The 20,781-nt window shown below is 46.9% G+C and overlaps 1 protein-coding gene across 2 annotated transcripts in view; it reads left to right on the forward strand.

The window, feature by feature from the left end:
- The window catches only part of BLNK (B cell linker), a 249,892-nt gene that overhangs the window by 22,082 nt on the left and 207,029 nt on the right, over positions 1–20,781 (forward strand). For both annotated transcript variants that reach the window (XM_083149315.1, XM_083149316.1), the window contains exon 2: positions 966–1,028. In XM_083149315.1, the coding sequence (XP_083005441.1) occupies positions 966–1,028 (63 nt within the window). The remainder of the gene's footprint in view (positions 1–965; positions 1,029–20,781) is intronic.

Below are 20,781 nucleotides of genomic sequence, written 5' to 3' on the forward strand. Positions count from 1 at the left end.
TTGGCCGCGGTTCAAATGTCATGTTTGGTTCCCCTGTTGCCCTGTTTCAGCTACCATTACTGTGTGCTGTACTTGAAGTGTTGGTGCTGTACTTTTGTTGTGAAGCCACCTGATGTGTTCCTAATGATTCTGCTGTGGCTATTTATTCTATATTATTAATTTTTAGTCCTGTTATGGTACCATTTTTTTTGTGATGTTTTTGAAAATTTTTCAAAAGTTTCTTTAATAAATGTTATTTTGGCCCCACAAATGTCTGTATTAATTGATACATGCAGAAGTGCCATGTGTATTAGTATTATTAATATTAAGTTGTGTGCATTATTTGCAGTGTAAAAGTATGTGACAAGTGCAGCATGTAATGTTCCCTTTAAGCTGCAATGCTTCCAATTGTAGCAGTGAGAAGCGTGTAATTAACAAGTAATGGGTAAAGTATGTGATTGTATTTGGTTCAGGTGACATTGGTTGAGGTGCGTCCGTCCTGATTAGGCGTTCCGATTGCCTAGCGCATGACCGAGTGGTGTCCGCAAAGCAAGAGTAGCCTTTTGGACACCGCACATTTCTTCCCTTTTTGTTCGCGTGCATTCGGCGTGCTGTCCGAATGCACGCCTACCAAAATATGTGTACTCCCCCGTGTCCGCCCATGTTTCCGCCCAGTTTAGCCCACTTTGAAACTACGCCCCTGTGTCATTCCGCATGACGCCCATAACACACCCATATTGCCCGAGTGATTGCGGTGCACATTTCTGTACGGTATTATTGAGAACAAGTACAGAGACCATGCGTGGCACATGCGTGTCGCGTTCTCCACGCATGCGCAGACGGCTAAAAAACGCCATCCGAAAGAATTCGGAAAAGTACGCACCGATCAGAATAAGGGCCAATGTGACATCACCTGCTTTTTTCTGTAGATATTTTATTTCTTTTTTTTATTTCTATTTTAAATATCTTTACTCTTCCTTCTTTAGTTTGGGATGCAGGAATGTGTTGGAGTGCTGGAGAGGCTGGAAATAGATGGTTACACATTTTTGGTAAGTGTTAAATATCAATTACAATTGTTCTGACTGTTTCTGTATAGTTAAATATCTTAAACAAAATGCACAGTTTCTTGAAGGCCCAGACGGGCCCTTTAGCAATCCTGGCATTGTCCACAAGGGATGGTGTTGCTGGGAATATCAGTGGGCAGTAGGGACGGCCATTGGTGGGTTAACCATCGATGAACACTCTTGATTGTAGCATTGGGGGTTTACCTTGATGATATAAAACCATCTGTAAGGTAACTATCGATGGTTTCACCAAATTATGTCACTGATGGACACATTTGTGCACTACACAATGAATTATGGAACTCTAGGACTTTTGTCATACATGTGACCTGTTGTGCTTTGAATGCCATGAAAGCTTTTTAGTTTCAATCCAGTTCGGGCATATGTAATTGGGTCCAACCTGATTTTTATGTTACATATGCCCCCTGGTTTCTTGTTGACTTTCTTTTTTAATGGCTGTATGGGATAGATGTACTTTATGAAGTAGTGATAAGGAAGGAGAAATGAGCCAGTGGAGAAAATGCCCATGGCAACCAATCAGTGGTTCTGTATAATGTTATATTATGCAAATTATAGAAGTTAATTCAGAGCTGGTTGGTTGTCATGGGCCATGTCTTCTCTGGCTCACTTCTCCTCCCTTATCACTGCTTCATACATCTGCCCCGTAGTGATTAAAGGGCTTGTTTGCACTTCTTAACTACATCATTGTGGAACAGGGATATGTGGATTTTATTTGATTGTTGAAAGTATATTACTATCAAACCTGGGTAAGTGGGAAACCTCTATGGCTGGGACCAGCGCTATTTTTCTGGCGGAACGCACCGGAACGCCGTTCCTGAAGTTCTGTTGAAAAATGACCTCACCAGGAACGGCGTTCCGGAAGTTCTAGTCAGCGCAGCAGTCAGATACTCTGTCTCCGCGGCGGCCGGGTGCATGGACTTCCAGCGACCCACCCCTCCATGGATGCATGCACATGACATCATTGTGCAGTGCGCATCCACGGTGACTCACGCCGCACTGAGACACGCTATCCCGCCCGCCTGTCTGACTGACCTCACCTGGGATGCCCACCCGCCTGCCTGCCCGCCCACCTGCCTGTCTGACTGACCTGGGACCTGCACTCGCCCGCCTGTCTGAGCCTGTGGATCCTTGCAATTATCTGGTACTACAGGAGAGAAAGTTAAACCAATAAAATTTTATTTTTTGTTACTTCTGTTGCTGTCCAAAATGTCTGAGTGTGGCATATGTAAAATGGGCATCTTGGTGCTGTGGGCTATATGTATAATGGGCATCTTAGTGCTGTGGGCCATATGTATAATGGGCATTTTGGTGCTGTGGGCCATATATATAATGGGCATCTGTGTGTGGGCCATATGTATAATGGGCATCTGTGTGTGGGCCATATGTATAATGGGAATCTCTGTGTGTGGGCCACATGTATAATGCGCATCACGGTGTGTGGCATATGTATAATGGGCATCTGTGTGTGGGCCATATGTATAATGCGCATCATGGTGTGTGGCATATGTATAATGGGCATCTGTGTGTGGCATATGTATAATGGGCATCTGTGTGTGGCATATGTATAATGGGCATCTTGGTGTTGGCCACATGTATAATGGGCATCTGTGTGTGGGCCATATGTATAATGCACATCACGGTGTGTGGCATATGTATATTGGGCAACTCTGTGTGGGCCATATGTATAATGGGCATCTTGGTGTGTGGCATAACATGTAATGGACATTACGGTGTCTGGCATAACATGTAATGGACATTACGGTGTCTGGCATAACATTTAATGGACATTAAGGTGTTTGGCATCATGTATAATGGGCACTACTATGAGGAGGAAAAATTACATAATATAACGGGCATGAATCAAGGTTTTTCTTGTGGTGGCCAATTCTCGGTGTGCAGGTTGCAAAACTGCGGTATAAAGTAGTCTTTTCCTGCAATGCTGTGCCCCTTGCAGTTAGGCTACACCCCTGTTTTTTGGGCGCGCGCATATTCTCCACTTTGCTGCTAGGGATTTTTATGTTACTGGCACTGTTGGGAGGAATTGTGTGGTTTTAAAAAAAAAATTTTTTTAAATGTAATGCCCCGCCCCTTTTGTAGCTCCACCCATACCGCCGCCCACTTTCTGCCCCCACCCACAGTTCCTGAACCTATTTTCCTACAAAAATAGCACTGGCTGGGACTAATTGTGAGGTCCCGGCATGTTAGTGAGACAGTAAAACCTCTTTAACTGAGACGATAGAATAATCACCTCTGTAACTGAGACGATGGCTGTTAGGACCTCTGTAAGTGAGGTAGGTGCAGTTTTTAACCTCTATAATACCCCTTTTACACAGAGGCAAAAATATGTGTTTTTTCCTCATGGACCCGGGTCAGCGTTAGTGTAAAAGGGGAAGCAGACCCGTGTGCGGCATCCATTCACCGTGTGTGGCTTGACGATCTGTGTTCCTGGCAGAGTGATCGGCAGTCCCGGTGCTTGGAGATGATGTCATCTCCAACTGCCACCCCCGTTTACACTGCGGGCTGAGAAATTTTGCACCACTCTACCAAAACATTTTTTTTTTTACATACTTGGTCATTGCCAGTTATTTCATGCTTGTTGCCAGGGGTTTCTTGCTCATTCCCAGGGGTTTCTTGCTCATTGACAGGGGTTACATTGTCGTTGCCAGGGGTTTCTTGCTCATTGCTAGGGGTTATATGCTAGTTGCCAGGGGTTACATGCTTGTTTCCATAGTGTTGCATGCTCATTGTCAGGGGGTTCTAGCTCATTGTTTCATACTCACAGCGTGCCAGCACTCCCGGAATCCGTCACTTCCGTGTAGCAATGTACATGCTTTGCTCCCCTGACAGATGCTAGTGCTAAATACAGTATACAAAAAAAATGTAAATATTTATTTTTATTGATTTCTGAGAACAGATCTGGGAACCATTAGAGCCCTCTTTTGTTTTAGTACATTATCCATAGAATCCTGGATAAGTCGACCATCGAGTGATTTCTCTCCCCTTACGGAATAAGTCAGTCTAAACTGACTTTAATTCCGGGCGCAGAACGACAAAAAAGGGGGAGGGCACTGATGTCATGTGATGTCAGCTGTCTCCCCCACACAGGCATTGCTCCAGCTGCATCCCCAGGGAAAGCCCAGTGTTTTCATAAAATACTGGCCATACCCCTGCAGCTGCCACCAGCCCACCCCCCCGGACCTCCCTGTACACGTATTCACATATTCCCACATGCACATGCGCTAAGCCCTCACCATCGGACATGGGGCCCAAATTAGAACGAGTCTGAATTGGCCCCTAGGTTGGTTTTATTTTATACAGGTTGCACATAAATATCAACTCTCCAAGAACTCAATTCAGCCATTCTCAGTATAAGTATCGCACCTACTGTAATTGTCCCATCCTCTTTCACTTTGGCCTTTCTCGGTTCTTTAAATTACATTTAGAAGCCGGTTTTCACACGACATCAGGGAGTAGGGCTAAAACTGGACACTTTCATGAAGTGTTTCATTCCAGAGACTGTGAACGCTCAGACTTTACGGCAGTGGTGGCTCACAGACTGCCCCCGAGCCTCCGTAGACGAAAAAAGTAGAGGAGCTGATTGTAGAGCTGTGTTGCCTAGCTGCTGATTGTAGAGCTGTGTTGCCTAGCTGTGTTGCCTAGCTGTGTTGCCTAGCTGCAGTACATGAAAGGGGAAGTCACTCCCCAACAAGGGTACAATTGTGGTAAATCCTCCCCCTGCTGCCCCAAGGTCATAACAGTTTTATACCAATAGAAAAGGTGACCAGTGGTGTAATTCAACCTTCTCCTTCAATTGCTAGACATTGGGCATGCTTCAGACCTGTTGGCAGCTACAATTTTTGCAGATGGACAAATTCATGCTGCACTGCAGGTGGGGTAGATGTAACATGTGCAGAGAGTTAGATTTGGGGGGGTGGGGGGTTTGTGCCCATTTTACCGGGACCTCTATCTCCTTTAAAAGGACATTTATGAACTCAATCCTGAGGTGTGTCCAATAATAACATTATATGTGTTAACAATCTATATCCATATTATTTCAGGATCTCTATAGTTGCAACTTACTGTTACATGTGTTTTTATTAACATGCGTTATGTTTTAAATATAATAATACATTTGGTCTTTTTATCTAGCCGTATTTTATTTTGTATACCTCAGTGAAACACCGGCGCTGTCCTATCTTTTTCTATACCTGACAGTTTTATTGTTTTTTGTTATAGCATTTAAGAATTATTTATTTGACATTATAATGCCTAGAAATATGCTTATAATGATACTTTCATTTATTAAATGCATTGTTTTTACTTATTACAGAGATAAAGGGAAATGTGTGGCCCTATTGAAAGCTGCTTCTCAGCGGTATATGGTATGGTCACTGCACTTTGGGCTGTGGGCTACATGGGTGCCCCAATTTTTACATTTATTGTATTAGCTATTTTAATGCTAGCAAAATCTTGTAAATGGATCTAACCGCCAGTGGTTCTCAAACTCGGTCCTCAGGACCCTACACAGTTCACGTTTAACAGGTCACCCGACAGGTGCACTCATTACTTACTGACACATTTTAAAAGATCCACAGGTGGAGCTAATTATTTTGCTGGATTCTGTGAGGAGACCTGCAAAACATGCACTGTGTGGGGTCCCTGAGGGCCGATGCTTTATGGCAATATGCAAATACCCACTGATGTTGGTGCAGTGTTTGCATTCCCACCATTGGTAAACATTGTTTAGCATTCCTTGTGATAACATAGGTTATTGCCTTGAGGTATACTACAATGACCTCCAAAGTCTAGTAGAACTGCTGCTAATAATACAATATCAAATGCATTTTACTAGCATTTGTAAATGTAAAGGTAACACCAGTGTCCATTCGGCTTATCAGCCACAGAAGAAAGGCAAGGCACTTCCCAGTGACCCATTCTGGGATCAGGGCATAGAAAGAACCACGAATGCTGAATAAGCACTGAGTGAGCATAAACCCCTGATGGGTTCCCCAGGTTATACTGGAAGGTCAGCTGATATGCTAATAGGATGGGCACAAGGCCTATCAGAGCAGTGGGAGGGTACAGACAGGGAAGAAAAGGAACATACTTACAGGAAGTTCTCCCTCTGTCTGAAAAAGCTGCTGCAGGACCAGGCAAGCGCTGCTCTGCAGCAGACATTTATTTGTGCTTTACAAACGGAGCCTTAATCTATATATTCTCTCTTTCTGTCTTCTAGATCTGTCCCTCTCTATCTTCATCTGTCCCTCTCTACCTAGCTAGTCTAGCCCAGGAGTGATCGCTTACCTGCGTCACTTGCATCATGGCCTACATGCCGCGCAGGGCTACCCGCCCGCCTGCCCGCCTTCATGATCATGCGGAGGCTGCCTGGGAGGTCGCTGGGCCTAGCGGCGTGGTCCCTGGTGGTTCCAGTGGGGACCGGAGGAGATCGCGTCGAGGCCTGGCGGCGCCTGAGCCGCCCGCACAGCCTGACGCGAGAGTCGCGGCGCCGGCTGATGACGCGGCCCGGCGCCAGACCTCGCGTACAGCGCATACAGGCCGCGGCGCGCGCGGCGGAGGTCGCGGCGTCCAGGGGGGTCGGGCTGGGGTAGAGCCCGTGCCGCACAAGTACGCGGAAGAGGGCTAGGCCCCCCGCACAAAACGCTGGCGCGGCCGCTAGGCCTGGATCGAGGCCTTCCGCCCGGTCCAGCGCCAGAGGCGGATTCGCGCTAGGGAGACAGCCCACCTCCACTCAGCCCCATGATGCTAGGGCCTTGCCCAGCCTCTGCCCCTCATCCAGTCCCATCCTGGCTTCCAGGCTGACCCAGGGGGGTCTCCCCTCCGGAGCCCCCTCTCCCACCTTAATAGACCGGGTAGAGGCCGTGGGCGAGCCAGGGGAGGAGGTCAGGGGCCGAATAGGGCCCAGATGGTGCCAGCAGCCCCCGCTGACACCCCTAGGGGCCTGAGCATACTGCTGTGCAAAATCTTCTGCTGGGATCTGGGTAGGTGTTCCGCAGCAGCCATGTTATTCAGCTCTCATGCAGTGCATAGGAGGCAGTGCATGATTGCTGCCACAGGGGGCACTGCTGAGCTCAGACATGGTCTAGACTCTGCGGATCTACTGGTGACTCATGAGTCATGTAAATAGTTCAGTAGTTCAGTTAGTTCCCTTCCTACAGATCCCTAAACTAATCTCTGACTCATACAGCCATAATGAGACTGTACAGTGCCTCTGGGCGGCCATGTGTGGTACTGCCTTGCTCAGGCACATGTATGGAGCTGAACCATAGTATGCACTGCCATGCTGCATTCATATTAGGTCACGAGCTACGCTCCCAACCATGTACAGGATGTTATATACTGTAGCTCTGTTTACTCCACAGGACAAAGAGGGATAGGTATGAACCTTCATAATACATAAAGTGGAGCAGTTTCCCCTAGCATCCGATCGGCTTAGGTCACATTTAGGCTGTGGAAGATAAATGACAGAAACTGACTGGATATTTTGCAAACTCTTTACTTTATCTCTCTCTAAAGTCAGTTACATTGGGGAAAAGGGACATGTTAAATACTGTATTTTAAAAGCAAAAATAGTGACAGTATATTACTCTGAATTTGGGTATTTTATTGCATATTATGGAAGTTGAAATAATAACCAAAGGGGATAAGTTTTGCTGAGCTAAACAAAGAATAGGTCCCCATAGTGCGCTTTCGCACTGCCTAAACGCTCTACAAGCTGTATTTAAGGCGGTATTCAAGACAGGTCTGAGCCTTGACAATGCAGTAGATGGCCGCTTTGAATGCCATTTGAATACCATTCACATCAATCAACCCGTTTGATCCCCTCGACACGTTTCAAGGCAGTAGGTAGGGGACGGGTCTGTAGTCTGATGTTTGTTTCTGCTAAATACCGTTTCGAGCCATTCTCACTGCATAACAATGGCCCTAAAACGTGTAGGACCGTTTTGGAATATCGGTGATCTTTCACTGGTAAATCAACTCTGCACTTTCAGTTTGCCTTAAACGTGTTTAAATTGTGAAACAACGGCAATATACCGTGCAGTGCAGTGTGAAGGGGGTATAAGGGTGCTGTATAATTTACTGCTTCTAAAATAGGTTTAATAAATCAGATTATTCCCATCTGATCATCCTAACAAGAATATTACTCCTCCAATGAGCTAGTATAAAAAATCCCTGCTCTGCGTGTAATAAGTTAGTCTGGTTCATCTAGTTCTAATCACTCCTCTCAGTCTCTGATGGTATAATGAGCCGGACGGACTGCCGTAGGTAGGCTCGAGTGGAGGTCGTCCCGAATATAAGACTAAGCACCTAAGTCTACATCAAATACTGGGAAAGCTTATTGACTCGAGTGGGACCCTCACTTGAGTATAAGCCGAGACGGGCCTTTTTCGGCATAAAAAATGTTATCGAAAAGTGAGCTTATACTCGAGTATATATATATGGTAGTCTTCTGAGCTAATCTTTTGGGTGAACTAGATCATAATGAAATAGTCACAAAAATTAACTAGATTTTCCATTACTAAGGGGTAGGACGCGGCAATGGCGCCAGGACCTCCTGGCAGCCCGGGGGGTTGGGCAGAGCTAGTGCCCATGGCGCAACTACCCCGGGGGGCGGCAGGGCCACTGGGATGATGCCACTGCCCAGCCCCCGACATTGGGGAGGTGCAGCATCTTGGCGCGATGGTTAACGCCATGAGGCAGGCTTCGACTCCCATAAGGGGCACCACCATATTATATAGTGAGGCCGTTAGAGGCAGGGGGCGGGGTACTCCTGCCACGATCACTGCACGCCCCTCTGGCATTCCCGGCAGTACAGATGGTGTAATGGTTAGCATCACTGCCTCACAGCACCGATGGCATTGGTTTGGTTCCCACCATGGCTCCAACTGTGAGATGTTTGTATATTCTCCCTTTAGACTGGCCTGCGGGGTGACGTGTGACAGGGATGTAGGGCTGGTAGCGCGGCTACTGGGGACGGCCACCCCCCTTCCCCTATTGTGGGACCCCAGTCACTCCTGTCCATCCCCGGGGACATGCCTCCGGCAGGACCGGCCAGGCGACGATGGCTGCGGAGGACCAGGCTGGTCCCTCAGGGCAGCGCTAAAAGGGGGTCTCGGGTAGTTCCCGAAAATACTTCCCCTCTGTTGGGCTGGCGCGGTGTAGGGCCCCTGCCACCTACTGCCTGTAAGAGAGTACAGCAGTTTATGGCCCTTCTGAATTCCTTCATGGACCGCAGGTCTGGGCTTTCCCCTACTGGGGCTCTGCCAGCTCCCAACCCTGTTATTTTGCCTGCCCTGATGAGCTGCCTGGGGTTACAGCCTCTTCACGTGTGGCGCCCGTAATTGTGTCCCCAACATGTGCAGTGGCACAGGAGCTCAGGCCGTTTGCCACTTAGGCCTCACAGGGCGGGCCAGCTCCTCCTCTGGTGGTTGTTCATGGAACTCGGCTGTTGGGACCCCTGGCATGTCCACAGAGGTGAGCCTCATGCCGGAGGCAGGCACTTCAGTTGATTGGCATGGAATGGAGGGGCTAGCCATGAGGGCTATCATGCCCGGGACACTGTGGTGCCATCAGGAAGGATGGCACGAGGGGGAACAGTTTAGGCTGTCTGCCCCTCATGCAGGTAAGACACCTGGTGCGGCTATGGTGGCCGTTGTCTGGAGTTGGTACTCCTTGGGGCGTTGTTGCCTCAGTAAGCAGGATGCTGGCAGGGGTGCCTTTCTTTTGGCTCGGCATGGTAGGGCGGACCCGTCCCGGTCCTTTCTGGTGCCCAGTGCGTTGCGTGGATGGCTGCGCGCCTCGCCGGCACTCCCAGACTGCAGGCGACCAATTGATTTGACATTGCTCCCAGCCTTGCTGGGTGCCCTGAGGGACATTTTGCTGGCCTGACTATGAGGTCCTGCTGTTCCGAATGGCGTATGCAACGGCGTATCATGGTGCCTTCAGGTTTGGGGAGCTGGTGGCGCCGTCAAAGCGAATGCCCTCACCACTGACCGTGGATGACCTGGTGGTCCATGTGGATTCGGTGCTATGTCACCTGCGACGATCTAAGACGGACCAGGCTGGGAGGGGGCGGTGGCTGTCCTTGCTCCCGTGCGCGGTGGAAAGGGCGTGCCCTGTGACGTTGGTCTCGGCCTTCGCCCAGGTGCGCCCGGACCTTCCAGACGCATGGCTGATGCACGAGGATGGGTCACCGCTCACCAAATACCAATTTTGTCTCGTCTTGGGACGGGCGCTGGAGGCCACGGGTCTCGATCCTAAGGAATTTGGGTCTCATTCCTTTAGGATTGGGGCTGCTACCTCGGCGGCTGCGGAGGGCCGCTCCGACGCAGAGATTCAATCTCTGGGTCGATGGCCTCGGCAGCATTCCGGAGGTACATTCGGCCAGCTTTATCTGTCACTTTTCACCATGGTCGACTGGACGCATAAGCGCTCGTCAACTTACAGTGGGGGCCTTGAGGTGTGTTTTCACATCCGTCTGGGGGCACAATTCGGCTATAATTACAATCTGGCATGGCGTACCTGTTAGTTTACTCCAGACGGTGTGTTTTGTGCCTCAAGAGCTGGTCGGCCACGGTTTTTCTCATTCCTCTCTCTAACAAGCGTGGTGAATGCGTGGTATGCAAGCTTGTCGACAGCCTTCTAACCTCTTTATAAATATTTCAGGTCGACAGGACGTTAAGTCCATTTGGATGATTGGACATTCCTTTGTCTATTGGGCTTCCAGGGCAAACATAGTATCTGATGTACGCGTGTTTGGTCGAGCTGGGGAGGTTAGGTGGCTGGGTGAGAGAGGTATGCTATGGAAAGGGCTGCAGGCTGGGCTGATTCGAGCCCTGAGAAATTTTGGGGTCCCGAGAGTCATCATATTCCACCTGGGTGGCAATGACTTAGGGCGGGGGACCGCTCTCGAGCTACGCTCAGTGATTGTGCGGGACCTCTATTTTATTTCTTTGTATTTGCCTGCATGTAAGTTGGTGTGGTCCTCCATTATATCGAGGATAGTGTGGAGGAATGCGATGTCCTGCCCCCGCCTGGAGCGTTCACGGAAGACGGTGAACGCTGCAGTTGAGAAGTATCTGCTGACCAATGGCGGGGGTGTTATTCGCCATGACGCCATCAGCTTTCAGCGGAGTGCGCTGTATAGGAGCGATAGTGTTCATCTGAGCCCGGAGGGCGTGGCTCTGTTTTTGGGCAATGTCTTTAGTTGGTTAGATACACAGTGCTGAGCGTTTTCCTACTTGGTGGCGGTGCTGCGGCTTAGGGCCTAGCTTTGGCGGTAAAGAACGGTCATCCTTGTAAGATCTTGATGTGTGTGTGTGTAGATAGTGGGGTGTCGCTCTCTCCTGACATCGATGGTCATCGGCCATGCTTCCGCCCGGGGGGTGGTCACCACTAGCACGAGTGGATGACCGGGGAGAGCGATCACCAGCGATGGTGTGTATGGTAACATCTTTAACCCCACTTTCCTATAATGACCGTTCTTTGGTGCCGCCACCATTATATATATAGTTAGTTTAAATTGTCAAAATAAATTGACATTCATTTTGAAACGCCAGCACTTGTGTCTGTGTCTTTTTTATTATATAAGTTAGTGTTAAGGTTTAGGTTAAGTTTATGGTGAGATGGAAAGGTGTGGACCTGGGGGATACCTGATGGGGAGTTTATGTGTCTTTTGCACAGCTCAAAGCTTCCTCACTATCACCAAAGATGGGCTATATACATGTGTGTATCATATCGCACCCTTTTGTCTGCCACTAGACCACCATTCTGTTTTAAACTGTTTCTAGGTAAAAGTCTAATTACAGCATGAATAACTGAGCATTGAATCTTTTACCTCTGGCCACTGAAGTTGTTTATATTTTTTTCAAATTTCTTTTATTGGAGCGTTAAGGTGCCCATATACGGTACAATATTTCCATGCGTTTTGAACTAGATCACATCGCATCAGATGTGATTCGCGTGCAATGCGATCCAAAGCTAGTTCAAAAAGCACGGGCTGCATAGACTTTATGTGCTGTGCGATGGGATGCCCAAGGGAGCACGCATCGCAAGGCACCCTCGCAACATGTATGGGCACCTTTACCAAGCGATAACATTAATAATAATTGTATTGTACAAACAATCGTCAACAACCAGCCAATTGGTTTGACATAGAACATTCCTAGGGAGGAAGTGCTTCCCTGTTTACAGTATTTGGCCAGTCCAGCCCTGACTGTAGTTTTCTGGATTGTAGTTTCATTTAACAATGTAAAGTAAATGTTACAAAATATGTTATTGCATCAGTTTCCTTGTATTTTATTCTACATGTTAAATTTCAAAGAATATTTCCCAACTATGACTAATATTTATAATACAAAAACAAAAAGGCAAGCTATGTGACTGGAATTAATGTACATTTTGTTCCCATAATGAATTAGTTTACATTCTTCAACGTTAAACTGCATTTTCCACCTTTACGCCCACCTTTCCAGTTTAGTCACTTTGTAGTGTTTCCACATCCTCTCCTCAGTTAATTTCATTACTCATCTTCGTTTTGTTTGCAAATATTGCAATTTTACTCACTATGTCACTCCCAATATCATTAATAAATATATTAAACAAGGTGGGTCCCAATATTGAACCTTTCGGGACTCCACTTTGAACCTTACCCCAGCTGGAATGTATGACATTTACCAGTACTCTCTGTCCCTGATTGTGCAACCAGTTTTTAACCCAATTACAACGTTTATCTCCTAACCCTAAATTACCCAGTTTCATTAATAACCTTTGATGAGGCACTGTATCAAAAGCATTAGCAAAATCAAGCAGTAGTACATCAACAGATTTCCCCAAGTAGATCTAGGGCTGCAAGTGTCCAAACGAATGTATATTTATTTATTGCAGACAGAAGTTTGTGGTATTCTATGAACTGTAGGATGTAAATTAATTTCAATCCTTGTCACATTTTGAGGAAGTCACACATCCTACAGGTGACTCATAGCTGAAGACATGAAGAACGTATTGCCTCAATTCCATATTTTCCAAAGCACACACTTATCTATGGAACATATCATGCACGTTCTCACACTAAGCTTGCTCTAGACCCAAGCCTATGTAAGTATGATTGATGCATTGGTGCATGCATTTAATTTGCGTCTACACTTATGAATAAAGTGGATTTTCTGGGCTATAACTAGGGCAATGTAATCCTTCAGGGGCTCAAGGCCATCTCCCCCTCCCCATATTGGTAGTAACACCCCAGGGGTGGATCCATGTATTTCTCAGGGGCATGGCTTAATCACAGAAAGCATGGTCATGTACTATTTAAATATACTACAGAAAAAATGGTACTTTAAGTGCCTCCCTGGCCTAACTGCAGCCCAGCACACAGCAGCATGTGCTGGGCTGTTCAATACAAATTACCAGTTATCACTAGGGGCCCTGGATTGCATGAACTGTGTGACCACACCCACCTGTGATGTCATGATCTAGCCTCCTCATAGATATAAATACAGTGAGGGAGCTTGGCCGTGGGGTCGTTGTACAGGCAACCCAATCACATTCTAGAGAATATTACCCTTAACCATTCTTTGATACAAAGTTCAGATGAGAGGAATCACATGATAAACATACTGTATAGAGTAGACCCAACCAAATAATGAACAAGATTGTAAGGCTATACTTAATGTAATGTCCCCTGTTGCAAATTGCCTCTATTCATTTTAAACCTATTTTATTTCTATTTTCTGATTCTCCGAATCAGATTTTCTCAGCAGCAATATAATCCAGCAGCTGCCTATACAGCATCTGTCAGCGGAGACCTTCTCTAAACAGTTCCCATGCCCCAGGCTTGCAGGGGCTATCTGTATCAGAGAGGCTGCTAATGCGAGCATCTACAGCAGCACAACCCACCCCCAGCACCCTCTCTGCACCTCAGGAAGAATAACTAAATGTTTAAACACGCAGATACCGTGACCCAATCACTTGGTTTCCAGCATTAAAACTAATATGTATTGTAAAGTCATATATATAAGAAGTGAAAGAAGTGAGGTCAGATCCTGCTGTCAGCTTATTGTGATTTGTGTGACAAGTAATGAATAATACATATGGCACTAGTTATATGTGTCTTCTGGAGTTTATATTCAAGAAAAGAAAAATGACAGAGAGGCTCGCTACAGTGGCGCTAAGCACAAGACACAGATAATAGTTCTGCACTGACGCAGATAAAAAATATACATCCAAAAAAGTAAATGCATGACAATATACATGCAAATTAGTTTGCTTTAATTATCATTGATCAAGCTGTCGTTACTTAACACATTTGCAAAAAATACTGTAGGCCTTGGGCCTTGGAAAGGGATTTGGTTGCTAGATCGACAGTGAAGGTCGACATGGTTGACCACGAAACGTCGACAGAGCTTAGATCATTGCATGAAATAGGGCCAGCTTGCCTACCCTCCTTCATTCGATTTTTACATGAGACTCCCGCTGCCCCGCAAACCCCCTCTGTCCTCCTGGTTTTTAGGACCCCTCCATAGAAAGCCAGACTGTGCATGCACGCATCTGGAAATGGTGGGGGCGAGCCCTCTGGGAATACATCACATCTGGCCACAGCGGGGTTGTGGATAGCGGTGGCAGAGCTGAGAGGTAGTCACTCTGTGTGGCTGATCATCTGGAGGAGTAGAGACTAGAGCTGGCAGCCAGGCTCTGCTCTGCTAAGTCTGACCCTGCCCACCTCACTCAGAGCAGCAGCAGGTTCCGTGTACCAAGGCTAGGTATGGCCATCAGTGCCTTTGCCATCGAAGGTTGCCATTGATGGCAAAAGTGCAACTGGCCATCGATAATGTAAAACTATGCATTGGGTGACCCTCGATAGTTTTACATATCGATGGTCATCTGTTATGTTTCAGTGATTGGCCTGTGGGCCAATCAAAACATGTGGGCGGGACTTGGCGGGTGTTGGAGGCGGAGCTATGCTTTGGGGAAAAAAGCAAAACGGTTTTGCTGTGTCATCGGGAAACCATCTGGTTCTCCCCCATTGATGGCAAAAGTATTTGACATTGGTCATAAACCATCGATGATTTGAATCATCAATGGTCGATGGCCATCCCTAATCAGGACAGCCCTGCTTGTGGCCTTGTGCCTCTTCCTGCTCCTATGCCTGCCTTCGGTGAGCTGCCTGCCCCACCACACTGCTGGGTCCCTGCACATCCCAGCCAGGTGAGAGCTGTATCTGCTTGGGAGTGAGGGCTGTATATAATGTGGGTGGGTGGGTGGTTGTTGGCTGGGTGTAATTTAAAACAGTGGTATGTGTGTGCTCAACTGGCTCTAATATAATTGTTGGGGGGTGTATAATGTAATACTGTATAATGGTGTGTGTGTGTGTGTGTGTGTGTGTGTGTGTGTGTGTGTGTGTGTGTGTGTGTGTGTGTGTGTAATATAATAGCAGTGCGTGTGTGTACTGGCTGTAATTTGGGGGGCTGTGTATAATTTAATATAATGGTGTATGTAATGTAATAGCAGTGTGTGTACTGGCTGTAACATGGGGAGGGGGCTGTGTGTAATATAATGGTGTGTGTAATATCCCACAATCCAAAAATTTACTGGTAGGTCAATTGGCTTACAACAAAATTAACCCTAGAATGTCTGTGTGTGTGTGTGTACCTGTGGTAGGGTATATAGATTGTAAGCTCCACTGGGGCAGGGACTGATGTGAATGTTCAACTATACTCTGTAAAGCGCTGCGGAATATGTGTGCGCTATATAAGAAACTGTAAATAAATAGTGGTGTGTGTAGTGGCTATAATATGGGGAAGCATTGTGTAATGTTATAGCGGTGTTTGTACTGGCTGTAATATGGGGGGCTGTGTGTAATGCAGGGCTTGACAATCCCCAGGGGCCAGCCAAGTCGCTGTGGCGACCAGATCCTGCTTCCTGTTGACCAGATTTGCCAGGAAGCAGATCACGCTGGGCAGAGTGGTGGCTTGTGTTAATGCAACTGCCAGGGAGAGAGGAGTCTCCCGGCTCCGGCTGTATCAGATCAGGTGGGCGGCGCAGCTATTTCAAAACTTACGACCATTCGGAGCTCGCAGTTATGGAGCCAATCAGGAGCAACAGCAGTGCCTCCTGACTGGCGGTCGGACTGCGAGCTCCAATTGGCCCTAAAGCCGCCTTGAGTTTTGAAATAGCCACGCCGTGGACCTGATATGATACAGTCGAGTGAGTTGTTCGCCACTTTTGTCATTACAGCTCATGGTAATTTTGAGGTGAGAGAGGGAGGGAAGAGTAGGTGGGGTAATCCCTCATGGCAATGGGCATGCAATCCCTGGCAAAGAGTATGCAATCCCTGGCAAAGAGCATGTTAACCCTGGCAAAGAGCATATTACCCCTGGCATCAAGAAAGAGGTATAATATGTAATGGGTGTGTGGCATGTGTAATAGGCAGAGCTAGGGTTAGCGGTGGACGTGCCCGGGAGCCGTACCCTTACTCTGGCACTATGCCTGTAGCAGTTCCTTAACCTACAGCAACAGGTGGGGCCTCTCAGAGTGGGGGTTCTGTACCCATGTGCTCCCCGACTCAAGCAAGCTCTGCCAACTGTGCCACCTGTCTCACACACACACACACACACGTATAGGCAGCAAGAGAGGCATAAGAGTTTTCTTTCACATGATTAGTGTAGTGTTACAGGCAACAACATCCGTAACTGCATCAGGCCCAAAGTGTTCCAGAGTTTTCTTCTGTCACTTTAGGACACACCCCTTAGTGGCGATAGGTGCGCCCATAGGTGAAGTTAGACACGCCCTCTGGGCAGAACATGACACACCCTCTCAGCGGCACGTTGCATTCTTCTAACAGCTAAAATCTCCCTGAAACTAGTTTTCAAAAGTAGGCAAGTATGAAATAAGTAGACAGCCCTAAGTTCGACAGGGTCGGAAGGTTGACACAAGCATTTGGTCGACAATGGGGGAAGGTTGACATGAGTTTTTCAAATTTTTATTCAAAAACAGGCAGTATTTCATACCCTACCTTCCACTACGGAGAATAGTGTGAGAATATAATAGTTACGTCAACATAGACGAGCAAAAATCATGTCGACCTTCTGACTGAAGGATTATAATATTAAAATGGAGGGCATTAAAAAATCCCCAAAAATAATTAAACATAAAATGTATTAAAAGGCAATAAACAACCAAAATACATGAACATTCTATTTTAGCTCATGATGACTGTATACAAATTTAAATAAAGTTGCAGCATTCAGTGTCTCCATAGATGTAAGAAGACGTTGAAGACATTTTGCAGTATGATTCCAGCATAACAACAGTCGTTGTGGTAAAATAGCAAAGGACAGATTAATAGCTCAGTGTAATTTTCTACATGATTGCAGATTTGGCTTGTCAGCGCAGCGCACGCTTGTTTAAAAGTAGACAGGTTCTATTTATGAACTCCTTCTAGCAGCGTAGTATGAAGCAGAGAAATATGGAAACACGTTTTCAGCTGCTAAGCTTGTCTATTAATTGTGAGATTCAGAGGATTTTGGAGTCATATTTTATTAATGTAGACAGAAATGTGGGGGAAAAAAGTCAACACAGACACCTGACACTGAAAGGGTTAAACATAAGGCACATGTGTAGTGATGGATTTCACACTAAGCACATGCCTATGGGAGGCACATGCTGAGGGGGGGGGGGGAACCTGATGGGGGAGGGGGGGCATGGGGACCTGATGGGGGAGGGGGGGGCATGGGGGCAGAAAATTATTATTATGACTGACTTTTTAAAATATTTTTTATTTTCCCACTGATGGGATTAGGTCAATGGACAGTAAATTGCGGTCCAGGAGGAGGTGAGGTCTGGACAGGGCCGGATTAAGGGGGGGGTCAGTACCCCTGGGCCCCCCCTCTATGTAGGGGACCCCTGTGGTTGTTTTTTGGTTTTTGTGTGCAGTGCATTACCGGGAGTTGACTAAGTCCCATGAGACTTTGCACAAGAGGTCAGAGGCTGAGAGGCTTTTGCTGAGCTCTGCTTGGTGGAGCTCATCATATAGAGGACAGCAGCAGCGGCCTCGTCATGGGAGGGTTTTTAATTAAGGTACAGATGGACAAACACAGGTTTTTCATGTGGCATTTTATATATATATATATATATATATATGTTTAAAAGGAATCCACCCCCCCCCCCTTCCCCGCAGTTACCCATTGACCAAGTTACTGGCTTTACTCTGTGTTTTGACAGTGTAATATTCTCCCGTGCAGTTTACGGCCAGTAATGACAAGTGGGAGGAGGCCCCCTATCTAAAGTGACCCCGGGCACCCCGAAGGCTTAATCTGGCCTGGGTCTGCAGGCACCAGGACATGCCCTGAAATGAAGGGAGCAGTGAAGTGATGGGTTGGAGGGTGGCATACAATAAAGTGGCTAGGGGGACCCCTAAATCCACCCCTGCAGATATGAATGTTTTTCTACATACTGTTTTTTGGGGAAAATGTAATAAACCTTCTAAATGAAAAGAGGTGATGTTGTTGGTGGCATCAGATTCTGGGCGGTATTCAATGAGGCTGATTCGCCAAGTTTTTATGGCGATTTTGTGCTGTAAGGCGAATTTCTGACTAAAAAGGTGAATTACCCTATTCAATGACCAGATGGTGAATACATTTCAAGGTTTTTTTTCGCCATGATTCACCGAGTAGCAATCGCTATCTTTTTATGGTGAAGTGGAAGGTGAACTTTTAAAATAAAGTGTTTTGTTTTTTACAATTGGTGTCAAAAAATCTGGAATTTTATTCTGAGGAGGGGCATGCTATTTTTATTCATGTGCTGTAAGCACATGAATATATATTTAATTTAAAAAAATATATATATATTTTTTTTTATTTTTTTTACACAGACCAGCCAGCAGGGGGCCGGAGCCGAGCCACTCATTAGATATTCATATATTCACTTCACCCGATCATTACATATTCATGATCGGATGTAGTGAATATACCCGGTCCCCTGCTGGCACCCCCGGGGGGGGGCAGCCTGTGCTGCCTGGCTCCCGGGGAGCCCACCTCCCCCCCACAAACGTTCTGGGGCAGGCAGGGAGACTTCGCTGCAGGAGCTCATATTCGCCGGTCAGGGGCAGCGAGCCTCTGACTCGTTGAATACCGGAGCCGGCGAGGCTCCGGAACGCGGCGACCAGTGGCGAATGTGCAGCGAATCCTAAACAGGATTCGCTGCACGTCGCCGGTATTCACATTGAATACCGCCCTCTGTCTCTCATTTCTAGATTGCATCATAGAAAATGATAGATAGAATCGAATTGTTTTCTATCGTCATCATTTATACCCATAAGTATATGAGGAAAATGTTGGTGCATGAGATTAGTTCTTTCAGTTAATTAAAAATACTTCTGAACTGCAAAATAAATATTTGTACCGTGGACATATCCTTGAGCATACTGTAGGTACAACAGGTAGGGCAAGGTGTGGTCAGACCATTCATATTTATGAGCGTCAGGGGTACCTTGTCATACCTCTCAACTGTCCTGAGTTTTGCAGGACAGTTATGATTTTTTTGTGATTGTTGTCCCCATCTCTGTCATGTGCTGTCAAAATGATGACAGTCTTGTTCCAGGCTATTGCTAGGAAACAGTCTCAGATGTTGTAATCCCCATTAGTGTGTCTGGACAGCTCAGCTGAAGTAATCAAGCCTCAGTGTGTCTGCAAGCTCAGTTGCTACAGCTGTAGTGGAGTAGCTCATTACCTGAGCTCAGCCTGCTTTTCTGTGATTGGTCACCTTCCCTTTATCTTGGCAAGCCCAGTCATGCCTTGTCAGTCATAGGGCGAGATGTACTAAGCCTTGAAACGTGATAAAATGGAGAGTGATAAACCTCCAACCAATCAGCTCATACCTGTCATTTTTCAAACACAGCCTTTGACATGATAGTTAGGAGCTGATTGGCTGGTTGTTTATCACTCTCCATTTTATCACATTTTAAGCTTAGTACATCTGGCCCTTAGTGTCTGTTTCCTAGAGGGTGGTCCTGGTCACAGATTCTGTCTCCAGATTGTGTTCCTGATTGTAGTCTTTGTCATCGGAATCAGTGGCATAACTATAGAGGGTGCAGGGGATGCAGCTGCTATGGGGCCCAGTGGTTTTGGGGGCCAGAGGATCCAGCAGGCTATCCCATGCACCCTCTTGAAGTTTATTTTTCAAACTATACCGGGTAGGGATGGCCATCGACCATCCATGATTCGAAATCATCGATGGTTCATGGCCGATGTCGAATACTTTTGCCATCGATGGGGGAGTACCAGATGGTTTCCCTCCATCGATGGAATAACAAAACGATGTTTTGCTTTTTTTTTTTTTTCAAAGTGCTATGACACGGAGCATAGCTCAGCCCCCGACACCCACGAAGCCCCGCCCCCGTGTTTTGATTGGCCCACAGGCCAATCAATCAAACACAATGGATGACCATCGATATGTAAAAATATCGATGGTCATCCATTGCATAGTTAAGCACTATCGATGGACAGCTGCCGAATTGCCATCGATGGCAACCATCGATGGCAATGGCAACGATGGCCATCCCTAATACTGGGTGCCCTCCTACCTGTCAGCAGCTGGGGCTCCTCCCCACTTGACCCTTCATCTTGCTTCCGGCGGCTGTACGCGGGGGAGCTGCAGTAACCTGGGGAGCAGGAGGCCTGGCTGCGGAAGTGACCAGAGGATCTGG

Source organism: Crinia signifera, chromosome 6, assembly GCF_055691185.1.
Source record: "Crinia signifera chromosome 6, ASM5569118v1, whole genome shotgun sequence".
NCBI classification, from domain to species: Eukaryota; Metazoa; Chordata; class Amphibia; order Anura; family Myobatrachidae; genus Crinia; species Crinia signifera.